The sequence below is a fragment of the Fusarium proliferatum genome, assembly GCF_900067095.1.
Source record: "Fusarium proliferatum ET1 genome assembly, contig: FPRO_scaffold006, whole genome shotgun sequence".
NCBI lineage: Eukaryota > Fungi > Ascomycota > Sordariomycetes > Hypocreales > Nectriaceae > Fusarium > Fusarium proliferatum.
Window position 1 is genome coordinate 63,586 of NW_022194795.1, and position 21,344 is coordinate 84,929.

Here is a 21,344-nt window from a genome sequence, read left to right on the forward strand (position 1 = left end):
GTTATGCAATGGGTTCGCAGTTCGTCATGTTGAGGCCAGTGCCGCAATGGCAAAGTTATCACGAGGTGTCAAAAGGGTTCATCCTAGTGGATGGGTGACGAGGACCGAGGCACTAAGCCCCCCTTGACCAAACAGTAAACTCTTCGACGGCCGTAATTCAGGTGATCAATCTCCAAGGCTCCAAGAACAATTACAGTACCTTCTGTGCAACATCGGAGGGGCCTAACACAGAAGGACACGCTAGCTCATGGGTATCTTGACTCGGTAGACTTGAAGCTCTTTTCTGCTTTGTCCTATCCCGAGGCGCAGACAATAGACAGTTTCCCCCGGATGAAAAGCAAGGATATGTCAAAAATAGCAATGGCCAGTTCTTGATCCATGTCTCGAAGGCTAATTGGGATAATTATCAACGTGGATTTTAATTACTTGCTCTATAAACGTCCATTCCGTGCACTAACGCGAAGACGGGAGTCCACCCAAGTTAGCAGACGATCTCGTAAATTCGTGCCAGTGAGGACCTAATAATAAAGATCTAATCATTCTAATGTTGGGTTGACTCCGCTGATAATTTCATTCCATCGATCGACCCATTTCGGTTTCTTTTTCTGTCGCTTCTGGGACTCTAGGTGGACTAGTCGTCCCCTGTATGATAACGGCTGCCATAAAGAAAAAAAAAAAATAACCCGTCGCAATATGTAATCCTCGCAGTGATCTTCCATTTCTTGGGTTTCAACGAGGCTGGGCGAACTGGGGTATCTTGATGCTCCTCTGTATTCGACTCCTTGTCTCATCTTATTAGTGGTTCAAGCTGTCCACAGCCCCCAGTCTTTAGAACAGCAAACGCCTAAAGTGCCCCATCCACCTCCGTCATCCAATCTCCAACGGGCTACCACAGCGGCGGGCAGCATAGCACTAGGCCAAAAGTGCCTGACCGCACCATTCATTCATAGGTAGGTACATTCTATCAACCAAACCATCTATCTATTTGCAGTCGCGCTCGCTCCCGACCACCACCAGAAACGTAACTCCGCCTCCTTGTTTCTATCACTCACCATCTTGTCACCATCATTCACAAGCTGTCGTTGGCATCTACTGTTTCGCCATACCCTTCTTTATTCTACTGCCTTGATCTCATTCTTCCTTCTTCTTATTGTATTGGCTCTTTTTGCTGTTTGTGTTTCTTGGCTTGCAGACCTTGTATTTTAAGCTCTTTGTCAATCTTGACCAACCGTCCGTCACCTACCGACGCATTACTTTCTCCGCCGCCGATCTTCATCGCCGAACCCGATAAATAGCCCGGTACACCTAATCCTATTGCCACGTCCTCCCAGTTCTACTGTTGCCAACGCCGCCGACCGCTGGATTTCCATCAAGCATCACGAGATCGTCCAAGAATGCTTCGATAGTCGAGTTTGGCTGAAAACCCCAAACACGACATGGATGGGACATATAATAACCCTTATGCGCAAGGGCAGTCGCAATCTCCATTGTAATTATCCTTCGCAGATATCTAAAGTTTCTCAACGTTAATCCGCAATCGCTTCTAGATCTCCCCAAACGCCTGGAGGATATCAGGTCAACGTCAACCGTACCAAGACGAGGAAATGGGTCCAAGCGCCGACTCAGAATTACGATGGTGACGACTGGGGCGCCGACGAGTTCGAGGATGACGAGCCACCGCCGCCTCCCCCGGTTCCTCGAGTAACAACAGGTCTCCGACCGGTCGGACAACGAACCGAATCATTTGGACCCTCCCCAAGATTAGCTGCCGCTGTCGCTTCCAGTTCTCGTAGCTCAAGCAACGCGCCTTCGCTACAGCTTCTGACGAACCATCCGGATGTGCCCAACCCAGGCCACCCAGAACAATTCCATAATGTTTCGTCGCCGGTTTCAGGACGAACCGGATCACCTGCTCCTTTGTCTTCAGGCCCTGGATCTTCGAAGGTGCCCAGTTATCATCAACAGCCCGACGTACGATCCTCTACCCCGCAGAGCACCGCAAGTTCCGCTGCTCGTGGTTCGCCTTCAATCCGACCCGATTTTCGCCATATAGATGATGAACGTAAATTGGGGGGTTCGCCGTTGTCCATCGCAGAGAATATCGCACCGAGACCCGATGATCGCTCTACACCCCCAGTCAATGAACCGAACCAGCCAGGATACGGTCGAGAAGATGGCCCAGCGATTGATAAGGTCCAGAAGCAGCCAACGTTTGATGCCATTCTTGCGAAGCGTGAGGAGCTTGGCTTAGGATCTCAGGGGTTGCACGATCCTCCCACTTTGGATAGCATTGCTTCCTCAGAGCCTGCTAGTCACAAGGAAGAAACTGTGATTCATTCGCCTGCAGACATAGACAGGAAGCGATTATCTGTCAGCCCGCAGCTTCCCGATGTTGCGCGTATGTCAGTATTTGGCGCTGATTTTTTCTCCTCGGGAAGCAAGTCGAGCGCTGCTGCCTCTGCCCAAGACCCGACCAAGCAAGACCAACCTTCAGTTCCCAGCCAAGCAACTGATAGCCCCGGAAATCTCGCAACTTTGGAAGAGAAGCCCAGAGAGAGTGGGGACAATACTAGCACTCCTGGACCTAACAGCAGTACCTCTCTTGCCCCTGCGAATGACCCTCGAGCTGTTCCACCTCTGCGTACACCGAGCCCGAACTCAAAGGGACTCTTCCCATCACCTAGAGAGCCTGCATCAGCCACCGACTCCAAGATTACGCCCACAGAGCCTCTGCACCCTCGACAACCGGATTACTCTCCATCAAACTACGAGCCAAATTCTGCTTTGACACAAGGATCCTTGAACACATTCAATTCGTCGCCTGTTAAGGAAAGCGATGTCTTAAGTGAGGAAATCATGAGGTCCCTTAGCCCCATTGCTCCAACACCAAGCTCTGCAGTGTCTCGACCTTTGCCTGATAATTCTCAGTCTTTGACACCAGGCGACCGAGGTGTCACTCGTAATAGCAGTTATACCCTTAGCGATTATGATAGCTATTGGGCCGATTCAAACGAGAAACCCGGGCAAGATTCAAAGATTGAAGCAGAGGTCCAAGAGAAGCCCAAGACTGAGACCTCTCCAGTTCATGAGCAGCAACAGCAACAGCAACCAATTGTCCAACCACTTTCTAGCGTCGTGGTGTCTGCCGAATCCCAGCCTACCGCTCAACCAGAGTCACCAAAGTCTGATTCACGGCGTAGATTCTCTTGGGAGGCTGGTTTCGATTCCCCACCAAAGATTCTCCCTGTCGAGCCGCCCTCTGGTACTTTCAACAACGAAGCTCCTCGCCCAGCTTCTCCTTCACCTCTAGCACCAGCGGGAGTCCCATCTCCGAAGGACGAGGCTTTAGATGTTGCCAGCCAAACTAAAGAGTCACCTCAAAATGTCGAGACTCCCAGAATCATCATCCCACCTTCTGGTGGCATTTCTCATCAAGTTTCCAAAGCCAGCACGCTACCGCCAAGCCGGCAGCCAGCTACTTTGGAGCCTCCTTCTCCCGTCTCTATCGAGAATGACGATGCTACTCCTCGAGCCGTTGACAATCGTCGTCCATCTGTTGCAGAGAATAAATCATTGACTCAGGTACCTTCAAATCTTACGTCAGCATCGCCACCCCCAGATAAGTCGACCAAAGCTCTTCCTCCCAGTCAGTTCCCTCAGACTACTCCATGGCGCGATATTATGAGCCTAGCAACACCCGTTCAAAGGACTCTCAAGTTTGAAGCGGGTTTAGCTACACACCAAGCGTGGGAGTCAGGTTTGGAGAACTGGCTGTCTAATCTGATCACCGAGCATCCCGAATACGCGAACAGAACTTCCTCCTTCTCCGGAGCCGGGGTGCCCACAAGTCAAAAGGGACACGCATCAGGTCCCAGCCTTTCTCACAATCAACAGCCGTATTACCAGCAGTATCTTAATGCAAGCTCGCCTACGACAGGGCCACCACCAGGGCGATCTCGACTTGGCGGATCCGTGCCATCCGGCACCAGCGGCTTCGGCAACTCGAGCAACCAGATTGGAACCAAGGGCAAGGAATTCATGCAGTCTGCTGGAAAGATGGGCAAGGGATTGTTTAGCAAGGGAAAGAGCAAATTGCGTGGAACTGGGGACAAGGTATTTCACTGACGCTTCTCTTTTTAGAACCTGCTGTGATGGGCTTCTTCCTCTTTTTTTTTCTCCCTCGGAGCAGGGTTATTGTTGGATTAAATCTCCTTTCGTCATGCACTTCGGGGCTGATGATCACTCTTGACCTTACCTTATGATGAGACGGGTGTATGAGATAGGAATTCTACGACGCTTGTTCCCTTTTCTCCTCCCGCATTGTCATCCATCATGATGTTGCCCATCCATCAGGCTATGTGACAAGAGTGTTTATTAATGTTTCTTTGGTTGACAGGGCGAACCAACATCTCCGGTGCAAACAAAGTTCAAAGCTGAAAGACGCGCATCGTGGGGTTTAGATCGTCTCACAAGATCCCGCGCTGATGACTCCTCCGAGAAAGACGTCGTGATCTCGAGGCCTTCGACCCAGTCGTATCATGCTCCCCAGTCCTCCCAATCTTCTAGCATGCTACAGTTTGGCTCTGTGCCATCGACTGGCGAATCAGGTAAGAGACTTGCTTCACGCGAGAGCTACGGGCCTCAGCTCTCACAAGATCCATCTGCTCCTGCTTCTACCTCTGCCTCTGCCTCTGCCTCAGCTTCTATTTCCGCTCCCGCCAGTAAAGAAAATGATGATAGATCGCAATGGTACATTCCAACTCCCATCGATGAGTCTACTTGGGATCCTTTCAAGGGAACAGACCTTGCCAAGGGTAAAGCTTCTGAGCAATCAGGAGCCATGTTTGCAAACCCAGGTCATCCTCAGGATGTTTCCAGCACCCAAATGCCATCCAGTAACCCAATGTCTGGCGGGGCTACTCCTACGCCTGCAAGCGGCGGTATTCGTATGGTGCCTCCAGAGGACCCTGCTGGCCCATCACCTCAATCGACGTCTGTTTATTCATCAGTTATCCAGGCCCCCATGACAAATGTACCTCAGACTCAAACTCCGACTCAGCCACACGATCCCCCGGCTATGGTTCAGCGTCATTCCTCTTTTGTTGGACTACCTCCCATCAGAAGAGGGTCGACTTTTGACGTAAACTCGAGATCGACGGCGACTGAACAAAGGACCACACAGCCTATCGCTGAGCATGTTTCTGCTGAGCCGGAAGACTTCGATGAGATTGCTCGTCAGCAGGGAACACTGACATCTGAGGTTACGGTCGGGTCTACATTAGTTGGGACAGATTCTATCATGGAAGAGAAGTTCAAGAAAGATGCGGATGGATCAGAGCCTCAATCACCCCCTCCGCAACAATCCCCACGCCACTCGCTGCAGCAATCGCCTCCCAGGGGACCACAGCATCCATTCCAGATGCACCCGGTCCAACCCGGGCCTATGCCACCGCAAACTCAAGGATATCAGCCTCCGACGCTACCCTTGCTTCCACCTCAGCTCATGGGTGGCAACCCCGTTCAAAGGCTTCCTCCGTCTGGTCCCTGGAAATTGGAGGAAAGCCACTTGTCTGAACCTCTTCACCGCGTTACTCCTAAGCCTCAGGCAGTCCCACCATCGGGCCAATGGAAGTTGGAAGAAAGTCACTTGGCTGAACCCCTTCATATGGTTAACAGAAACCGAGCGGGCACGAATGCCTCACAGGTTTCACAGGTCTCGCAGCGTTCACAACGTTCACAGCAGTCCCAACATGATCCTTTCTACGGCTATAACAAAGAAACTGGAGATGTTCCCCCTTCTCCATCTTCGAGCTCTACGGCTAATAGGCATCATCAACGGCAAAAACCTTCTGAAGTGCCACCTTCATCGGCCAATCGTTACCCTGGCCTCTTCCCTGGTCATCAACGACAGCCGAGCGGTTCTAAAGATGTTCATCCTGGCCCTGGATCTCAGTTCATCAGACGCTTTTCTCAGGAGGGCATCACCAGGACTGGGACGAGCGACACTACTAACGAAGACAGGGGACGTTCTAAAAAGGCCTCAGCATTGTTGAAGGACATTGGACATCGGTTCAGGAAGAGCTCGACTGAGCGACGAAGCACGCCTGTGGATCACCACAGTCAGCAGTTCCATCCTCCGCAACAACAGCAGCAACTCCACCCACCGCACGCTGACGTCCATCATGATGCGGCTTCCGTCTCAAGTGTGACGACGGACGGAACACATGACAAGAAGAAGTCGAGAGCCAGTTTCATGTTAGGCCTGAGGAGTAAGCAGAGCCGAGAACGGCTTTCAATGCCTCCCCCTCCACGCCCAGATGACAACAGGCCCGCGACATCGACGGAAGAGAGAAGAGGATCTCGGCTCAACCCTGACTTCGATCCTGCTTCAGGTCAGTATCGCCCTGCAGGTCCTCCACGCGCAGCTACTTCGAACTTGGCCAACGAGATGAGCCAATCTGCTGCTCCTCCGTCAAAGAAGCGATTCTCGGCATTCAATACCAAGGCTGCTATGACGAATGTCTTCAATCGGCCAAGCAGTGGTACATCCTCGAAGCCTGGTACACCCACCTCCTCAAGGCCGATCTCAAGTCACCTGGGAGCTCAGCAACCAGTTTCCCTGGAGCGCCCTGCTCATCCAGACTTTGAGCGAAGTAGCACTGCTGGACCTACCTTCAACCAGATCCTTCCAACTCCAACAGGTACACCGCCTGTTGATGTTAATGAGCGCCGCAAGAGACGAGGCTCGGCTGCTGGACTGATCTCCGGCCTTTTGGGACACGTCCACAAGAGCAAGGAGTCCCAGCAGGCTATGTCATCCCAGATACAACAGCCTTATGATCGCCGTGCTTCTGGTTCCCAGCTTGGTACCCCTCACCCGCCGTCCCTGCAGACACCAGGGCGAAGACCTTCGGGGCCCCAACTGACCAGCCCTGTATTTCCAGGGGGGGAGCTTGGGAGACCCCAAGGCACTGCACCGCCATTGGCTAGTCCCCAACCTCAGAGACCTCATCAATTTGGTGACCGGCAGTCGATATCTAGGGAACAATCCCCGATGTCATCTGCCCGGCCTCTATCTGGTGGGATAAGAGATAACCAGCACGCTCAAGCTGCCTACCGCAACTCACGTCCATCACCTCTGGGCTTTGGCTCTTCCACACCGGCAGGAACCCCTCCTATCGGATCTGTGACTGATTCCAGCCGCCATGGGACTCCACAGACACCTTTCAGCGTGGGACAGGGCTTCCCGGACGCGCGAGCTGGAAGAATGCGATCGATCTCACCAGCTGCGTCCGCAATCCGAAGTGCCCCAACAACCCAGACCTCCTTCAACGTTCCAAGCACGGCTCCAACCACTCAGCCGTCATTCCACCATGCGTCACAATCTTCGCAATCGCTTGACAAGCTCGCGCATGCAAAGCAGGAGGGAACTCGGATCCAACGACCAGTCACAGACTCTCCAAACATGTCCTTCAGACATGAGAATAGGGCTAGCCATGGTGCATCAGATAATGACATGCCCTTATCTCCAGTGTCGCAAATGTCCAAGACGGGCCCGCCGTCTGTATCGTCGATGGCTACTCAGAGTCCTCGTCTGAATACCACTACTTTGGCTGCTGGGAGACGACAGTCCTCCCAGCTTTCACAGCCTAACACGCCTGTTGTATCTGCAGTGTCTACTTCTCCACAACATCAGACCTTTGCCAACAGGATGGGAGTCTCACCGCCACAGCAACAACAGCAGTTTCCTTCTGGATTCCAGCAACAGCCTGTGAATGCTCAGCAACAGGCACAGCATCAGGTGAACCCTCAGCATGGTGGCTACCAGATTACTCCAGGTCAACAGTACGAGCCCAATCTCCGCCAGCCATCTGCCGGTCAGCCTTTGCCAGGCTCACACCCACAAGCCACTTCTCCTGGCCGTCCACCTATGCAGATGCAGCACTCTGGTTCAGGCCCTCCAGTCCCCCCAAAGGACGGCTCGGGTGCTTTCCAGCAACCCCAGATTGCCAATCAACCAGCTCGCCAAGCAAGTCCAGGAGCTTCGAAGTGGAAGGGTTTGAGGAATCGCATGTCGGCACAGGTTTCAAACAAGCCAGCAGCGAGTCAAGGAAAGGGCGAGAACGACAAGCTGACTGCAAGCAAGATCCTTGGGGCATTTAAACGAGGTTCCAAGGAGAATCGGCAGTCAATGGTCATTCCCGATCTGCAGGCTTATCAGAACCATGAGATGCGGCCTGTGCAGCGACAACAGCAGCCCCAGCAGCAATTTGCTGGTCAAGTTCCGCAAGGACAGACCCAGTCTCCTCGACCATCCTCGCAGGTCAGCGGCCAACCTTTCGGACAAGTGCCAACTGCTCGCCCGTCATCTCAGTTCAGCAACCAGAGCATGGGACAAGCGCAGACCAAGCGTTACTCATCAATGTTTACCAGCCCAATTATGCCACAGCAAGAGTTCCGAAGTCCTTCGGGGGCGTTCGCTTCAGGTCCCCAAGGAATGAGCCAGCCACAGCCTGGTCATCCATATCAGTCTCCTCCTCAGATGCAGGGCCAGTTCCCGCCGACACAGTCGCCACAGGCTCAATACCATTCCCCGCCCCAGCCCCACGGTCAATTCCAGTCTCCTGTCCAACAGCAGGATCACTTCCAATCACCTCCTCAAACGCAAGGCCAGTTCGTGCCTCCACCCATGCAACAAGGCCAATTCACGTCCCCCATACAGCAGCAAGGTCGATTCCAGTCTCCCGCGCAGCAACAGGGCCAATTCCCATCCCCCCCACAGCCCCAGGGTCAATGGCAGCCTCAGATGCCTTCCCCCGCTGGACAATTCCCACCATCTCAACAAAGACAGGCTTCTTATCCTGGCCAATGGCACGGCGGGGCCATTGGTCAAAGCCCAAATACGCCCTCGTCATATAGAAGTCCTCAGCACTCTCAGTTCTCATCGCAACCCCAAAGCCCGCAATATGGGTTCGCGACAGGACAAAACGTTCATGGGGAGGAATCGCCCCCTGTCCATGTTTCAACGCCTACTCAGGTTCACTCTCCTACACCAGTTCACGCCCCGTCGCCTCGTCCTTCACTGTTGAATCTGCAAGCTATGGTTGCTGCCAACCCTGAACACGACCACGCTCAGGAAGGAGAGCGTGAGCACTTAGATGCTGCTCCTCGAAATGATCCCAATGCAACTCATCAGGGAACGTCCAATATGCAGAGGTTCAACAGCGACAGTCCTCATAGTGGCAGAACCAGCGGGAGCCCTAGAGTCGGTGGAAACCCTCCATCAACGCAGCACGTTTCTCCAAGAGTATGCACAGAGCAGAACGGTAGCTCAAAGTCCCGAGCTCCTAGTCTTCCCATGCCTGTGCTTGCTGGGGGCGATTTCATGGGAGGCCATGCTGCGCCAGGTACCAGTTCACAATTCTCACCCAAAGCAGAGGAGTCTCAGGGCGTGTCGCTCAGTCCCCCATCTGGTGCACCGGGCAGTGTCAGCCCCAACTCTACGAGGCAGTCTCCATCAGGTGGTAGTGATCTCGGCCCTCCTGAGCCAAAGAGCAGGGGAGGCCCATCGTTCCACGCTGAGCTCGAGGATACTGAGGATGCCCGGAAGCGCACATTGCGAATTGATTCGCAAGAAGAGAAGATTCACTACGATCCCAATGCTGACTCAGATGGAGAGGTTCCTCCTCAAATGAGTGCGACTAGTTATCCTGGACAAGAGTGGAATCCCTACGGCATGCCCGAGATGGGTGACTGGAACGAGGCGACGGACCGCTAAGCCATTCCTCGCTGCCTATTCACCTACCTTTACACGCACTACCTACTCATATACGCCCAGCATATGTCATGCTTCTACCTCTGCTCTAGATTGTTTCTTAGACTGCCAGTCAACCCAGCGATATAAGTCGACCTATAACGGCCACCCTTATCCCAATTCTTGGAAATATATATTAGTTCATATTAGCCACTACTGGATATATCAGTGATTGGGGTTTTGTTTTTTGTCCCAATACAGCGTGGCGTCATGGCTGTACATATATTACTGTCTATGCATTTACAGAATTTGTCAAGAGATGGAACGAAGGGTAATAACAGAATGGAGAGATAGCATGGAAGGGGTGGAAAAGTACACGCATTACGCACATCTAATCCTTTAATCAGTTATATATACATTTACACTCATTATGGGCAGGCTAATAAAAGTGTTTTCCTCTGCCAGAATGTGAATCCCTTCTTGACTGGACTCCAGGAGTGAAATGTAGCGTCCGCCATATATGGCATTATAAAATTGTAAAATTGCTCAATATGAAATTAAAGCTATCAAAAGTCCAAAGAAGCATTCTTGAACGGTATCAGGGCCAGAATGACGGCCTGTGTATAATACGCAGCGCGATCAACAACACCGCCTGTCAATAACCCAACCGAGCCCTGCTTGTTCTTTGAATCCGTCTGTCCAAATACCATGTCATCCGCGTGCCCCAACTCAACACCCTCTTTCAGCAATTGACAAGTCTTCTCTAGTAGAAAATACGCCGAAGTCCGTGCCTTGCCGACCTTGCCATCTTTTCCAATGATAACAATCCAAGCAAAAGAGCAGATGGAGCCGTTGTGAGTTTCAACACCGCCTTCGATGCCAACCCAGAAATCAGCTTCTGATCTGGCTGCTTGAGCGTTCTGAGCTCGATTTGTTGCACCTCGCAGAGTCTCTTCATCTGAGAAGGGCTGATCTGGGACGCTGGAGTCTACGCTTATGCCTTGAAAGTCATAAGAGTCTGGAAGCATTTGTGTGAAGCCATCGCGGGTTGCTTTGATTTTGGGGATGTTGTTTGAGGCAACGACCACAAGCTTTTGCTTCTGAGGGGGCTCCATTCTTGGTCTTTGTAGGGCGAATTTCTTGGCGAGGACGTTGATTATGGTTCGATTGTTTCGAGATGTGCTCATGCCTTGGCGGTCAAAGGATACTATCAATGGGTAACTAACGTAACGTTAACCATGGACACAGTCAGTTTGTGATTTGTTGAATTGACTGACTGAGCTGAGCCGAGCCGAGGGTTTTGCAGTGGTCGGCTTGGGCTGTGTTCCCCACCTGTAGCCGCTATTGGTAGATTCAACAGCTGTTATCAATTCTATTCACAGCAGAGTCACGATAACCATTTAAGCTATTTCCCTAGCTTTCGATAACTAGTCCGAATTACTTATCAAGATTTGCCACTAAAAACAAGTTTGTTATAGTACCTATCTAACCCCTATCAATTCACCCCTGACCACTAGCATGAGTAGGTAGCCTCAGCTATGGTACATCTAGCCAGATTCTCACTCCTCCCAGGCCATATCTCAAGATCCCCAAACGTTAGACCAGTCTTGTTCTCTGATCCAATCTTCAACGCTTCCGAGTTGAGGAGGCGGGTTTAGCTGTATACAGATCAGCTTCCATCATTAGCTTGTCACAAATATTAAGGGAAGCTTACCTCGTTGGGATGAACAGCAGGAGAATCATCACCGCCATGAAGCCCGATGTCGTTAGCGAATGCAAAGTTGTCTTGCAATTCAGCCCTCAACTCTTGGTTACAGTTAAAGCTGAATTCTCCGGGTGGTATGTGTAATAATTCAGTTTTGTACCCCGTGACTTTACTAAAAATTTGTACGAATTCCCGTAGTGTGATCCAAGCACGATATCCGACCACGCTTTTCCCTGGAGGGTTTTGGATTAGGGCTCTGACGAACGGACCAGAATCTTGGTCGTGTGATATCAGAGGAACTTTAGTATCTAGATCTATGTTGTTTGCGAATTGTATGTTTCCGTTCTGTTTCTGCTACAACGTCAGTTTGAATATCATTGGATTTGGGCAACTGTTGAAATCAAACCTTGGTTGGCTGAGCCATTGGATGAGTCAAGAAGTTGCTGAGAAAGTATCCAGGGAGATATACACTCGTCTTAGCCCAAAGCTCTGGCTGGTTTTGTTCACCATACTCTTCTGCATCTGCCTTGGAGTCGTGATGACAGACATTTGTGTACTTTCCTCTCGATAATTTCGTCGGGCCCGGCAGTGAAGACATGATGAAACGTTCTAGACTTGATACTCTGGCAGCTTCATCGATGATAATCTTGAGTTGTTGGGTTTCTTGTCCCTTTGTCCACTCGTTGAGAGCTTGTCCCTGCCTTGGTTTATTTCTATTCTTTGGATCGTTGTAGATGCCCCAAAAGTCGCTGACTGCAAAGATGACATTTGCGTCTTGGAAGGCTTTGGCTAGTGAGGCCCTGTCGTCCAAATTGGCTTGGACTACTTGGGCACCGCGGGCCTCGAGGTTCTTTGATTTTTGGCTTGAAGGGTTTCGAGTGATACCACGAACACGCCATTCTGGATCGTTGAGAAAAGAGTTGGCAACTGAGCCTCCTTGGCCGCCTGTTGCACCGATGATGACTATGAGCTTTTTGGTGGTCATATTGAGTGTAGGTAGGGAGGGAGAGAGTATGTTGCTTGAGATGGCAATAGTCCATTACATCTCTACCCATATATATCCCTGAGAGGATATAGTCGTTCATTCATTATTAATCGTCCCATTCTCAATAAGTCTCATCACGTTATTCTCATTTTCATGCCTGTCTCGCTGTTGGCTTGGTATTGGTTGGTTGGTTGATTGGTGTCTTATACAGGAACGGTTCCACTAAAGTCCGCTCCAGATCCGCCTCTGTCTCACTCCTGCCTCCTTATTACCCGCTCACGTCCGTTCTCAGCTCTCAGCTTTTCAGCCTCTCTCTTCTCTTCCTGCATTCAATCGATCTCTTCAGCCTGTTCTCACAGTATCTCGCCCCCACACTCACGCTCACACTGCAACCCAGGAGGCCCCGATTGATTTATAAGCTGCTTTACAATCACTGCAGATCGACCAGGTTGTCAACGTTACGCAGATCGAGATGCCGGTGGCTCGTCATTCATGTGCAACATGTCGGCAAGTTTAAGCCCTCGAACCAATTGAAGCTTCTCTAACTTGTTCAGCCGCCTGAAGAGGAAATGCATGAGAGAGCTGCCATCTTGCTCCTTAGTACGGCTCAGAACTTGGGCAGATATAGCCTAAAACTGACGGCTTACAGTGTCGGCGCCTTGGCAAGAAATGTGAATATATAGAACTTCCTCCACCTCCAACTGCTCCTCCGCCAGATGGAACAAGTCAGCCGTCTCTATCAGAGCCCAATCAACCGTTTCCCATGGCCTTCTTCTTGGATCCGGATCTCTTCACACCACTAACCACCAGCAATGCGTTAGCACCTGGGCCAAGAGTCGATCTGCAGCAGATTATAGCCAAGCACTTGGAACCAGATGACTTGCCAGTCCTCTATCATAATTACTTTGCTTCAGTGCATGAGTGGCTTCCCATGATTAGCAGAAAGCGGGTCACACATCCCGATCCTTTCAGTCAAGATGCTTGCCATGATCTACTACTTTTATGCATGAAAATATGCACGCTCAGACCCAATGGCCACCCTCCATCTCAGCACCCGTTGTACATGTTGGCAAAAACTCTATGTGCCGCCGCCGAAAGTGCAGGCCTAGTTTCACTTCGCCTAACTCAGTCCTTGGTGCTATTGGCTCTCTATGAAGCGTGCCAGGCTATATATCCTGCCTGCTACCTCACAATCAGTCGAGCGGCGAGACTGGGCATACTAATGAGTTGGCATGATAGAGATGCACAGCAGCTCTTCAAGTTTGCTGATTCCTGGTCTAAGCGAGAAGAACAGCGCCGGACATGGTGGACTATCTTTGTACTTGACAGGTAAGTCATAAATCCGCATTCTTGAGCCTCCCACCTGATGAAACTATGTTCAGATTCATCAGCATGGACACAAGTGGGCTACCATTTTCAGCTCCGGAGCCTTGCCCTGACGAGCTTCTGCCGGTCAACGACGAAGACTGGGTTTTGGGTAAGACAGTACCAAGCGAGCCACTGTATACAGCATGCTTCAGCTCTATCACAACCCTTGGCTCCTTTGCTAGGACATGCCAAGCAGCTCATATGCTCGGCAAGGTCATTACACACAAACATTTGAAAACCAAATCTTCGCACGATATCCTACATGTTGTCCAGGAAGCCCAGAGCCTTAATAGAGCACTAAACTCACTACAAATTTCTATTGAAGAACAATCCTTGAGCAACGTTTCTTCTTCTTCAGCATCCTCTCTGGCATGTGCTTCCGCCATTTGCATTAGTGCTCAAGCGCTCCTATACGGAGCTTATGGTTGTCCTGACGCGCCTGGAATAACAAGTCGAGAACGCTTGACACACGAAACAGAATTGCAAAGTATTAGCGTTCAAGGCCTGAGAGCACTAGGTAGTACTTTGACCCCTAAGCTGGCTCAGATTCAGTCAGATTGTCCTCTCCAAGCAAGATGTTTTTATACCGCTTGTAGTGCATGCTCATGGTTTATTCGGGAAGACAATGAGCCTCAGATGAAAGATGCTTTGGTGACTATTGTCGATGGTCTTAAAAGGCTATCCGAACGTTGGCCAATTGCGAGTAAGTACTTTAGACTTTGTTCCCTAGAGTGAACTGACGGTTTCCAAGCTGAGTACATTTCTCTTCTCGAACATGGTGGGATTCTGCGTCTCATCGATACCACCTCTGACATGGAAATCACGTCTTGAAGTCTAATGCTCCTTGGTATTTCAACCGACTCTCGAGTCGGTTGAGAAATCATGGGATGGGGCTCGATATGCTGTCCATCACAATGGCGAATGAGTCTACTGGCCTGACATCGACACCACGTGATATGGCTGGCCTCGGTTGATCTCCAAACGTCATAAACCAGAATGTCATTTACGAGTCACGGTATTTTCCATCAACAAGGTCGGTGTAAGTTCATGAGTCGTCCAAAAGCATCAGGCAATTCTTAGCAATTGAGTTCGTCTAAGTGGGTCTGTCATCCTGCCTTTGGCTTAGCCTCCTCTCTCCGTTGCTGGGTCCGAAATCGGTGGATCACGTCTTTCTTTTCGCCTTTGGCACTGAAGAATTCTTCTTATAAACATCCTCTACCCAATTCGCCCTCCGTTGGTGGATCTCACAGGGCTCAAAGGCGCTATTGAAGCTCGAGCTTTCATCAATTGAGCCGAGACTAACAGCAAACACACCCAACACGAGCGCCAATGCCTTCGAGCGAACGTCGGCGCCTTGAGGGTCACCAAGACTCTCGCTCTCACATTCACGATGGCGTGTTACACGATGAGACTTCGCCTTTGCTTCCAAGGATATCAGAAGTCAGTGAAAATGGCACGGCAAAGTCGTTGACCGACGTCCACAGCCTCTTGGCTGAGGCGAAACTACTATGCCAATACTCTCTCCCTTTGATCGCGACGTATCTGCTTCAGTATTCTTTTACTGTCATTACAACCATTGTCGCTGGTCGGTTGGGTGCCGAGGAATTGGCAGCTTCAAGTCTGGGCTTGACAACGATCAACATCATTGGATTCACCATCTTTGAGGGCATGGCCACGGCTCTCGACACATTGTGTGCGCAGGCCTACGGGTCAGGTCGCTATACCGGCGTTGGAATGCACATCCAACGGATGATCGTGTTTATGTCAATCGTCATGGTTCCTGTCGGGGCAATCTGGCTATGCTCGCACTGGATTCTACCATTGCTCGTCCCTCAACGAAGCCTCGCCTTGAAAGCTGCCTCTTTCTTGCGTGTCAGTCTCGTCGGACTTCCTGGTTATGCATTCTTTGAAGCTGGTAAGAGGTTTCTTCAGGCGCAGGGTGAATTTGCTCCCGGGATGGTCATTCTTATCATTTGCGCTCCCGTCAATGCCTTTCTGAGTTGGTACTTCGCCGTCAAGCTCGACATGGGCCTTGATGGTGCTGCGTTCGGTCAAGCTCTTGCTAATAACCTTCGACCTGCGCTTCTTCTGTCGTATGTCGTGTTCATTGGAAAGAAGTCTCACCGATGCTGGGGCGGCTGGGATAGCCGCGCTGCATTTGCGTTCCGCGAATGGGGCCCTATGGTCCGTCTCTCTGTTGCAAGCACCGCTGTGAATCTTGCCGAGTGGCTCGCCTTTGAGATCCTCATGGTCAGCACCTCTTATCTCGGTACCCGCCACTTGGCTGCGCAAACAGTACTCAACACGCTGTCCATTGTTACATGGCACATACCGTTCTCGATCAGCGTCGCAGTCACCACTCGCTTCGGTCACCTGGTTGGTGCTGGCGCGCTCAAGGAAGCCCGACGTGCTGCAATTCTATACACCGGCGTCTTCACCGTGGTTGGTATCCTCGACGGCGCATTCTTGTATGTGTTGCGAAACCCACTCGCAGATATGTTCTCCGACGACAGTACTGTCAGAGAGTTGGCCACAGGATCCATGGTTGCTGTGGCATGCTTCCAGGTCATCGACTCAATCATCTGTGGCACTAATGGTGTGTTGAGAGGTCTGGCAAAGCAATCCGTCGCTGCGTGGGTTGTGCTAGCAGTCAACTACCTTGCTGCCGTGCCATTTGCCATATGGCTCGAGCTGGGAAGCCCTGGCCTCAAGCTCGACGGTCTCTGGATTGGACTTGGAAGTGGTATGGTCATTATTGCGATTATTGAATGTGTGTATATGAAGTGGATTAGCTGGCAGGATTGTGTAAACGACGTGAAGGAGAGAGAGGATGACGGAACATAGAATGTTTTCGTAAGGACTTTAAACCCGAACTACATAGACAAAAGTAATGCATCTTCCGTGGCTCTTTTCAGCCATATATCTCAGCTGAACAACACCTCAAGATGGGAAAGAACCCAGTCTCAAAGATTCATTCAAGCCGACATCGCTTCATCACACTTTTGGTGCCTTTGTGACCGATCCCAAGGATTTTCAATCTCGCATCAGAGAAGCTGATGCCACTGACTCTCAGTCCGCTCGCGATTCACCAACATGCCCATCATTGTCCAGTCAGTGCTCGTCTATAGCCAAGGAGCACCAACATCTCGCGGAGTAGTTTCATTGATAAGTAGTCGGGAGTATCCCTTTCTCACGGCTTCTAGGAGGTGGGCCAGGATGGGAACACACTTTGCATCAGGCCTGCTGTGAAGAATCAGGCGCATGAGATACGCCTTTTCTCCTTTGTACTCGAAGAGCTAAGGAGTGAAGAAGTCGTGGTGAGTAGCTCGATGATCTTGAGAACTTCACCAGATGACTTAGCTTCTTCCATGACTCGCAGAAGGTCTTGTCATACCAATATTCTAGAGACCTTTTCTGAAACCAAACCTAATACTCATGACCAAGGCCATCACCAAGGTCAACCAGCCAAGGAGCAATATCGTTAGTATCCTCGCCCAGTCGTTCTTCATATGGATGGGCTAACTCTAGTCCATTGGGGCCTCGCCTTAGCCTAACCGGCCATAAAACTGTTGAAACCTTTTCCCAGACTGACATTATCTCGGAGAATACTGAAGGGGGGCTTATCAGCCCTCAAGGAATATTGAACAGGAGAATGGTTGGCGTCGAGGGGAACTTGATAGTTTGTCTGGGACAAGAACCCAGAAAGACCCTGGAACTTTGGAATCATGCCTTCGGAGCTGCATGTAAGGCCGCCTTTCATTGTTGGATCCCTAGTTCACATGGAGAATGGTGTATTGACATATTACTCTTGACCGACTTCTTTGATATTGTCATGGGCAACCAAAGGCTTCAGAGCTCGAGTAACCATGGTACAATCAACCAGAACAACCCCCAACTACTGGAGACTAAAGAATACATACAAACTAATACAAGATCGGCTTTAGAGCCAGACATCTCGACTGCTAACTGCTTTGTGGCTCTTCTCCAAGCTTCAAGTGTTCCCAATTTAAGGAGATTTTAAAGAGCAGCAGTCCGAGCTGGCTTCGCCCTAGCCAGTTCTCACAAGCTTCTCTCCTGGTTATTCTAGCTCCTGGATGAGAGCACTGGCTGTAGCTAATATAATCTGTCTGGAGGTTTCATCTCCTGTTTTTGTAAAGTGCTTACTATCTATCTACTGCTAGATATTCACGAACTGAGGCTTACATGTTGAAACTTGAGAACAGATTTTAGAGTAGAGCAACAGAAAGGCACTTGATTCTCATCTATTTCATGAGTACATGTTTATGTGAAATGGGGTACAGAGGCAGCTACCGTGAGATCTGATGATTTGATCGTGGTTAGCGTTAGCTTGCCGTAAGCCTCACACCATCATACAGAGCAGGCATTCCTTATTGCATTTAGATCATTATATTGGCGAGAAACGCTTTTCATCCTATTCGGGTCATTTGCTTGATCCTTAAGTTGGCCAATCACCAACCCTGTAATGAATATTATGTGATCTTACAATGTTCCCTTCATACTTCATTTTTCATGAATAGTAATAGTCACTACGTAAATATACGAGGAAAGCGGTTACTAATAAGTATTACTTATAAAGCTTAGAGGCTTATATCTCACGGTCTGAGCCTGAGAATTAAAGCCACGCTTTGTGTGTGACGGGTTCACTGTTTGAATTTTTATTCATGGTTGGTGAACCTGCAAGATCAAGATATCTAACACAACAGCAAAGTGTATTTATATCAGCTAGTTAAAGACATCTGTGAAGACTAGATCTCATAGAGCACGGAGTACGGAGTACGCTGATGGATAGGCGGACAGATATATATCAATTCCTTCAGCTTCCATCATCATTTGCTTCTGGACTGGTTCTAACATAAAGCCAACCCGACATAAGAGCTCATTGAACAGCTGGAAAGTTGCAATTTATAGTTCAAGACGATAAGTATATTCTTCTTTGCACGCCTAGTGTCTAATTTGCCTGCTTGATACGTTGTCATAGTAAGGCTCCATTGAAATTCCATGTGGCTGTGTAATATCTCAGAATCCAGCTTCCTTGGTCAAAGGACAGCACTGTAGGGGAAAGTCCCGGTTTTGCGCGGCTGTATCAAGACATTTCTCGGCTGTTGGTTGGGGATATGTCATTTGGTCGTCGTGATTAAAAACGGGCTACCTAATGATCATTTCATGAGCCGTAGGTAGGGGCAAGTGATGGGAATTGTACGTCAGAGTCTGTGCGAGTTGTTGATTGTAGTGAAACCAACGACGAACTAATTTAATTGTCCTTGCTATTTTCCAGGGCGAAAAGAATGACGATGCAAGGTCGTTGTTCCATTAAACTTGAGGTTCAAGGGAGATGCTGGCTCTGATGTCATAGGTCACGTTGGACCCTGACCCTTATCTTGGGGAGATAACTAACAACTAACATGGATGAAAGCACTTGGACCTGGGCACAGACAAACAATGGAACATGACAGTCAATCAATGATTTAGTTGAAACTTGGGATCTAGGTTGAGGCGGTTAACGGAAGTGCCAACTCACCCTCAATTCAGCCTCAAGTTACGGATACACTGCAGTGCAATCATACTATCACAGGCTATAACTTTCTCACTCACTCACTCACTACCTGTAATGTTACTTGGCCAACACGCCAACATATGTATGCACAAGACGTTGGACCTGCAGGGGCCACAACTAAGTTAGTCAGGGGTAAACTGATCGTCTTGGTTGAATGTTTCTCTGATCTCGAGAACCGCATTCCAGTTGATCTGCAATAAACAGGCTTCATGCCTGTTGTTGTCCAGTTCGATACAGAACTACAGCCTACCCTGGATCAAATCTGATATTCGTCATGGCTTGCGCTTGTTGTCTCGCTTCACTCTCCCTTTCAATTCCGTTTAGCTCCCTCCCCCCTCGACGTGGCTTTGAAAGGTGGATCCTCCACAAGGACCCTGTCCCCTGTTCAGTCCAAGCCTGTCCAATTCATCGTCATCCTTGCCCAAACTTGATTGAATCACTCGAATGGACCCGTCATCACTGCCCACTTTTGCCAAATCAATTCTCCTCCACTTGGAGCTAAGCAAAGGGAAACACTCTACCTGCAGCAGCAATTGACCGTGTCTCATCAAACGATACCTCACCCATGACCCTGTGTAGAAAGACTCGTCTGGTCTCATATTTCCTCCCTCAATCAATCAATCACGCACGGCTCAGGAAGAATTCTCCTCCTCCTTCTACTCCTTTCCCCTTTTCAGCTCGTAACTTTGAGCCATGGCAATAGACTCCAAACGAGACGAGACCCAAGAGCCTGGTCAAACACGAGGCCCAGGCCTGGCTCTGGGTTAGGCTGGACTGGAACTGGAACTGGAACCGTAAAACTTGGCGATAACCCACTGAAGCCTTTCCACTAAAATCTCGGCCTAGCTTCTGTAGGTCTGCTACTGTACATAGCCTCAGCTGCCAAAGAGAACGAGCCCCCCCGGATAGGGCGCTGGAACGGCCCCTGCCTTTAAATCGCTAGCGCACGGGCTCGCACTGAACGCGCATCCCGTTAGCTCGTTTTCTCGATAAGGTCTACTTCGCTCTCAAGTATCGATAAATCGACCACCGCAGCAACCGTGAGCATTGGCTATTCCCAACAAGGATTAACTCATCGGCAAGCGCCTGCGATGTGATAGCGTGGCGTCAGCAGACGGTTCGTGGCGCAGGCGGTTCCCCTAAGAGTTTGGTTGGAGGAGCCAAGGCCCCGACCCCATCGTGTCTCTTCTTCCCTGCTAGATTTCTGCTATATGACTGGTCAGCATCAAAGAGGTACATGCCTTGGGCGTATCTGCACTGACTGATGCTCCTTCCATCAGCGAGTCGAGATTGGAAAGACGGAGTGAGGCGAAAAGCAAGGGGAACATGCAAGAAGGCGCGATTCATGATGCGCATCTACCAATCTGAACCCTTCTTGCCTTTCCCTGGATAAGGTACCTTCTCTTATTTCTGAATAAAAGTACCTCAGGTATCTCGGATTGTCTGTTCTATTTTTTGCTTCGTCTGCATCATTACATCGTCAAACGACTTTCCCAAACGACTCCACCTCCCAATTACGATCCGCGACCGATACGATACGACACGACTTCTGGGACTTTGTCGGATTAGGATCCATCTCCATCTCACAAGCTTGCGGAGAACCAGGGACCGCGGCCGCCCGTGCTACACTGCTAACCGTACGCTTCGGTTCAGTACGGACTACGGACGGTACCTTACCATACAATACCCACGTATTCGTACATACTACCAGGATCTCTCTCTCATTTTCCCTCTCGTCTTTCTCTTTGCTCATTTTACGCTCTTCGTGCCTGCTGCCAGAGCCTGGCAACAGTATTCGAATTAAACAAGCCACAGCATTTCTCGACCCTATCAACCCGTCGGCTCTTCAGAGCCTGTGGAACGTGGCTCATCTTGTCTCAGGCCCCGAAGTCTCACAGTCACTCGCTCCGCTCAGATCTCTCACTTATCTCGCCGCCCTCCAGCTCCAGCTGCAGCT

At 50.2% G+C, this 21,344-nt stretch overlaps 7 protein-coding genes across 7 annotated transcripts; 4 read left to right on the forward strand and 3 right to left on the reverse strand.

Moving 5' to 3' along the window:
- Positions 1-1,436: 1,436 nt before the first annotated feature.
- FPRO_09106 (uncharacterized protein) lies at positions 1,437-4,125 on the forward strand (the record flags this gene model as incomplete). The annotated part of the gene is made up of 2 exons (XM_031232463.1): positions 1,437-1,489; positions 1,548-4,125. The coding sequence occupies 2 exons, from the start codon at positions 1,437-1,439 to the stop codon at positions 4,123-4,125; spliced, it is 2,631 nt and encodes an 876-aa protein (XP_031082397.1).
- Positions 4,126-4,840: 715 nt separating this feature from the next.
- On the forward strand, positions 4,841-9,778 carry FPRO_09107 (uncharacterized protein; the record flags this gene model as incomplete). The annotated part of the gene is made up of 1 exon (XM_031232464.1): positions 4,841-9,778. The coding sequence occupies one exon, from the start codon at positions 4,841-4,843 to the stop codon at positions 9,776-9,778; it is 4,938 nt and encodes a 1,645-aa protein (XP_031082398.1).
- A 542-nt stretch (positions 9,779-10,320) lies between these two features.
- FPRO_09108 (uncharacterized protein) lies at positions 10,321-10,941 on the reverse strand (the record flags this gene model as incomplete). The annotated part of the gene is made up of 1 exon (XM_031232465.1): positions 10,321-10,941. The coding sequence occupies one exon, from the start codon at positions 10,939-10,941 to the stop codon at positions 10,321-10,323; it is 621 nt and encodes a 206-aa protein (XP_031082399.1).
- Positions 10,942-11,334: 393 nt separating this feature from the next.
- Positions 11,335-12,444, reverse strand: FPRO_09109 (uncharacterized protein; the record flags this gene model as incomplete). The annotated part of the gene is made up of 3 exons (XM_031232466.1): positions 11,335-11,412; positions 11,469-11,810; positions 11,866-12,444. The coding sequence occupies 3 exons, from the start codon at positions 12,442-12,444 to the stop codon at positions 11,335-11,337; spliced, it is 999 nt and encodes a 332-aa protein (XP_031082400.1).
- Positions 12,445-13,207: 763 nt separating this feature from the next.
- FPRO_09110 (uncharacterized protein) lies at positions 13,208-14,643 on the forward strand (the record flags this gene model as incomplete). Its single annotated transcript, XM_031232467.1, has 3 exons — positions 13,208-13,773; positions 13,827-14,515; positions 14,564-14,643. 3 exons carry the CDS (start codon positions 13,208-13,210, stop codon positions 14,641-14,643), a joined length of 1,335 nt encoding a protein of 444 aa, XP_031082401.1.
- A 498-nt stretch (positions 14,644-15,141) lies between these two features.
- FPRO_09111 (uncharacterized protein) lies at positions 15,142-16,656 on the forward strand (the record flags this gene model as incomplete). The annotated part of the gene is made up of 1 exon (XM_031232468.1): positions 15,142-16,656. One exon carries the CDS (start codon positions 15,142-15,144, stop codon positions 16,654-16,656), a length of 1,515 nt encoding a protein of 504 aa, XP_031082402.1.
- Positions 16,657-16,934: 278 nt separating this feature from the next.
- Positions 16,935-17,572, reverse strand: FPRO_09112 (uncharacterized protein; the record flags this gene model as incomplete). Its single annotated transcript, XM_031232469.1, has 2 exons — positions 16,935-17,108; positions 17,405-17,572. 2 exons carry the CDS (start codon positions 17,570-17,572, stop codon positions 16,935-16,937), a joined length of 342 nt encoding a protein of 113 aa, XP_031082403.1.
- Positions 17,573-21,344: the final 3,772 nt, after the last annotated feature.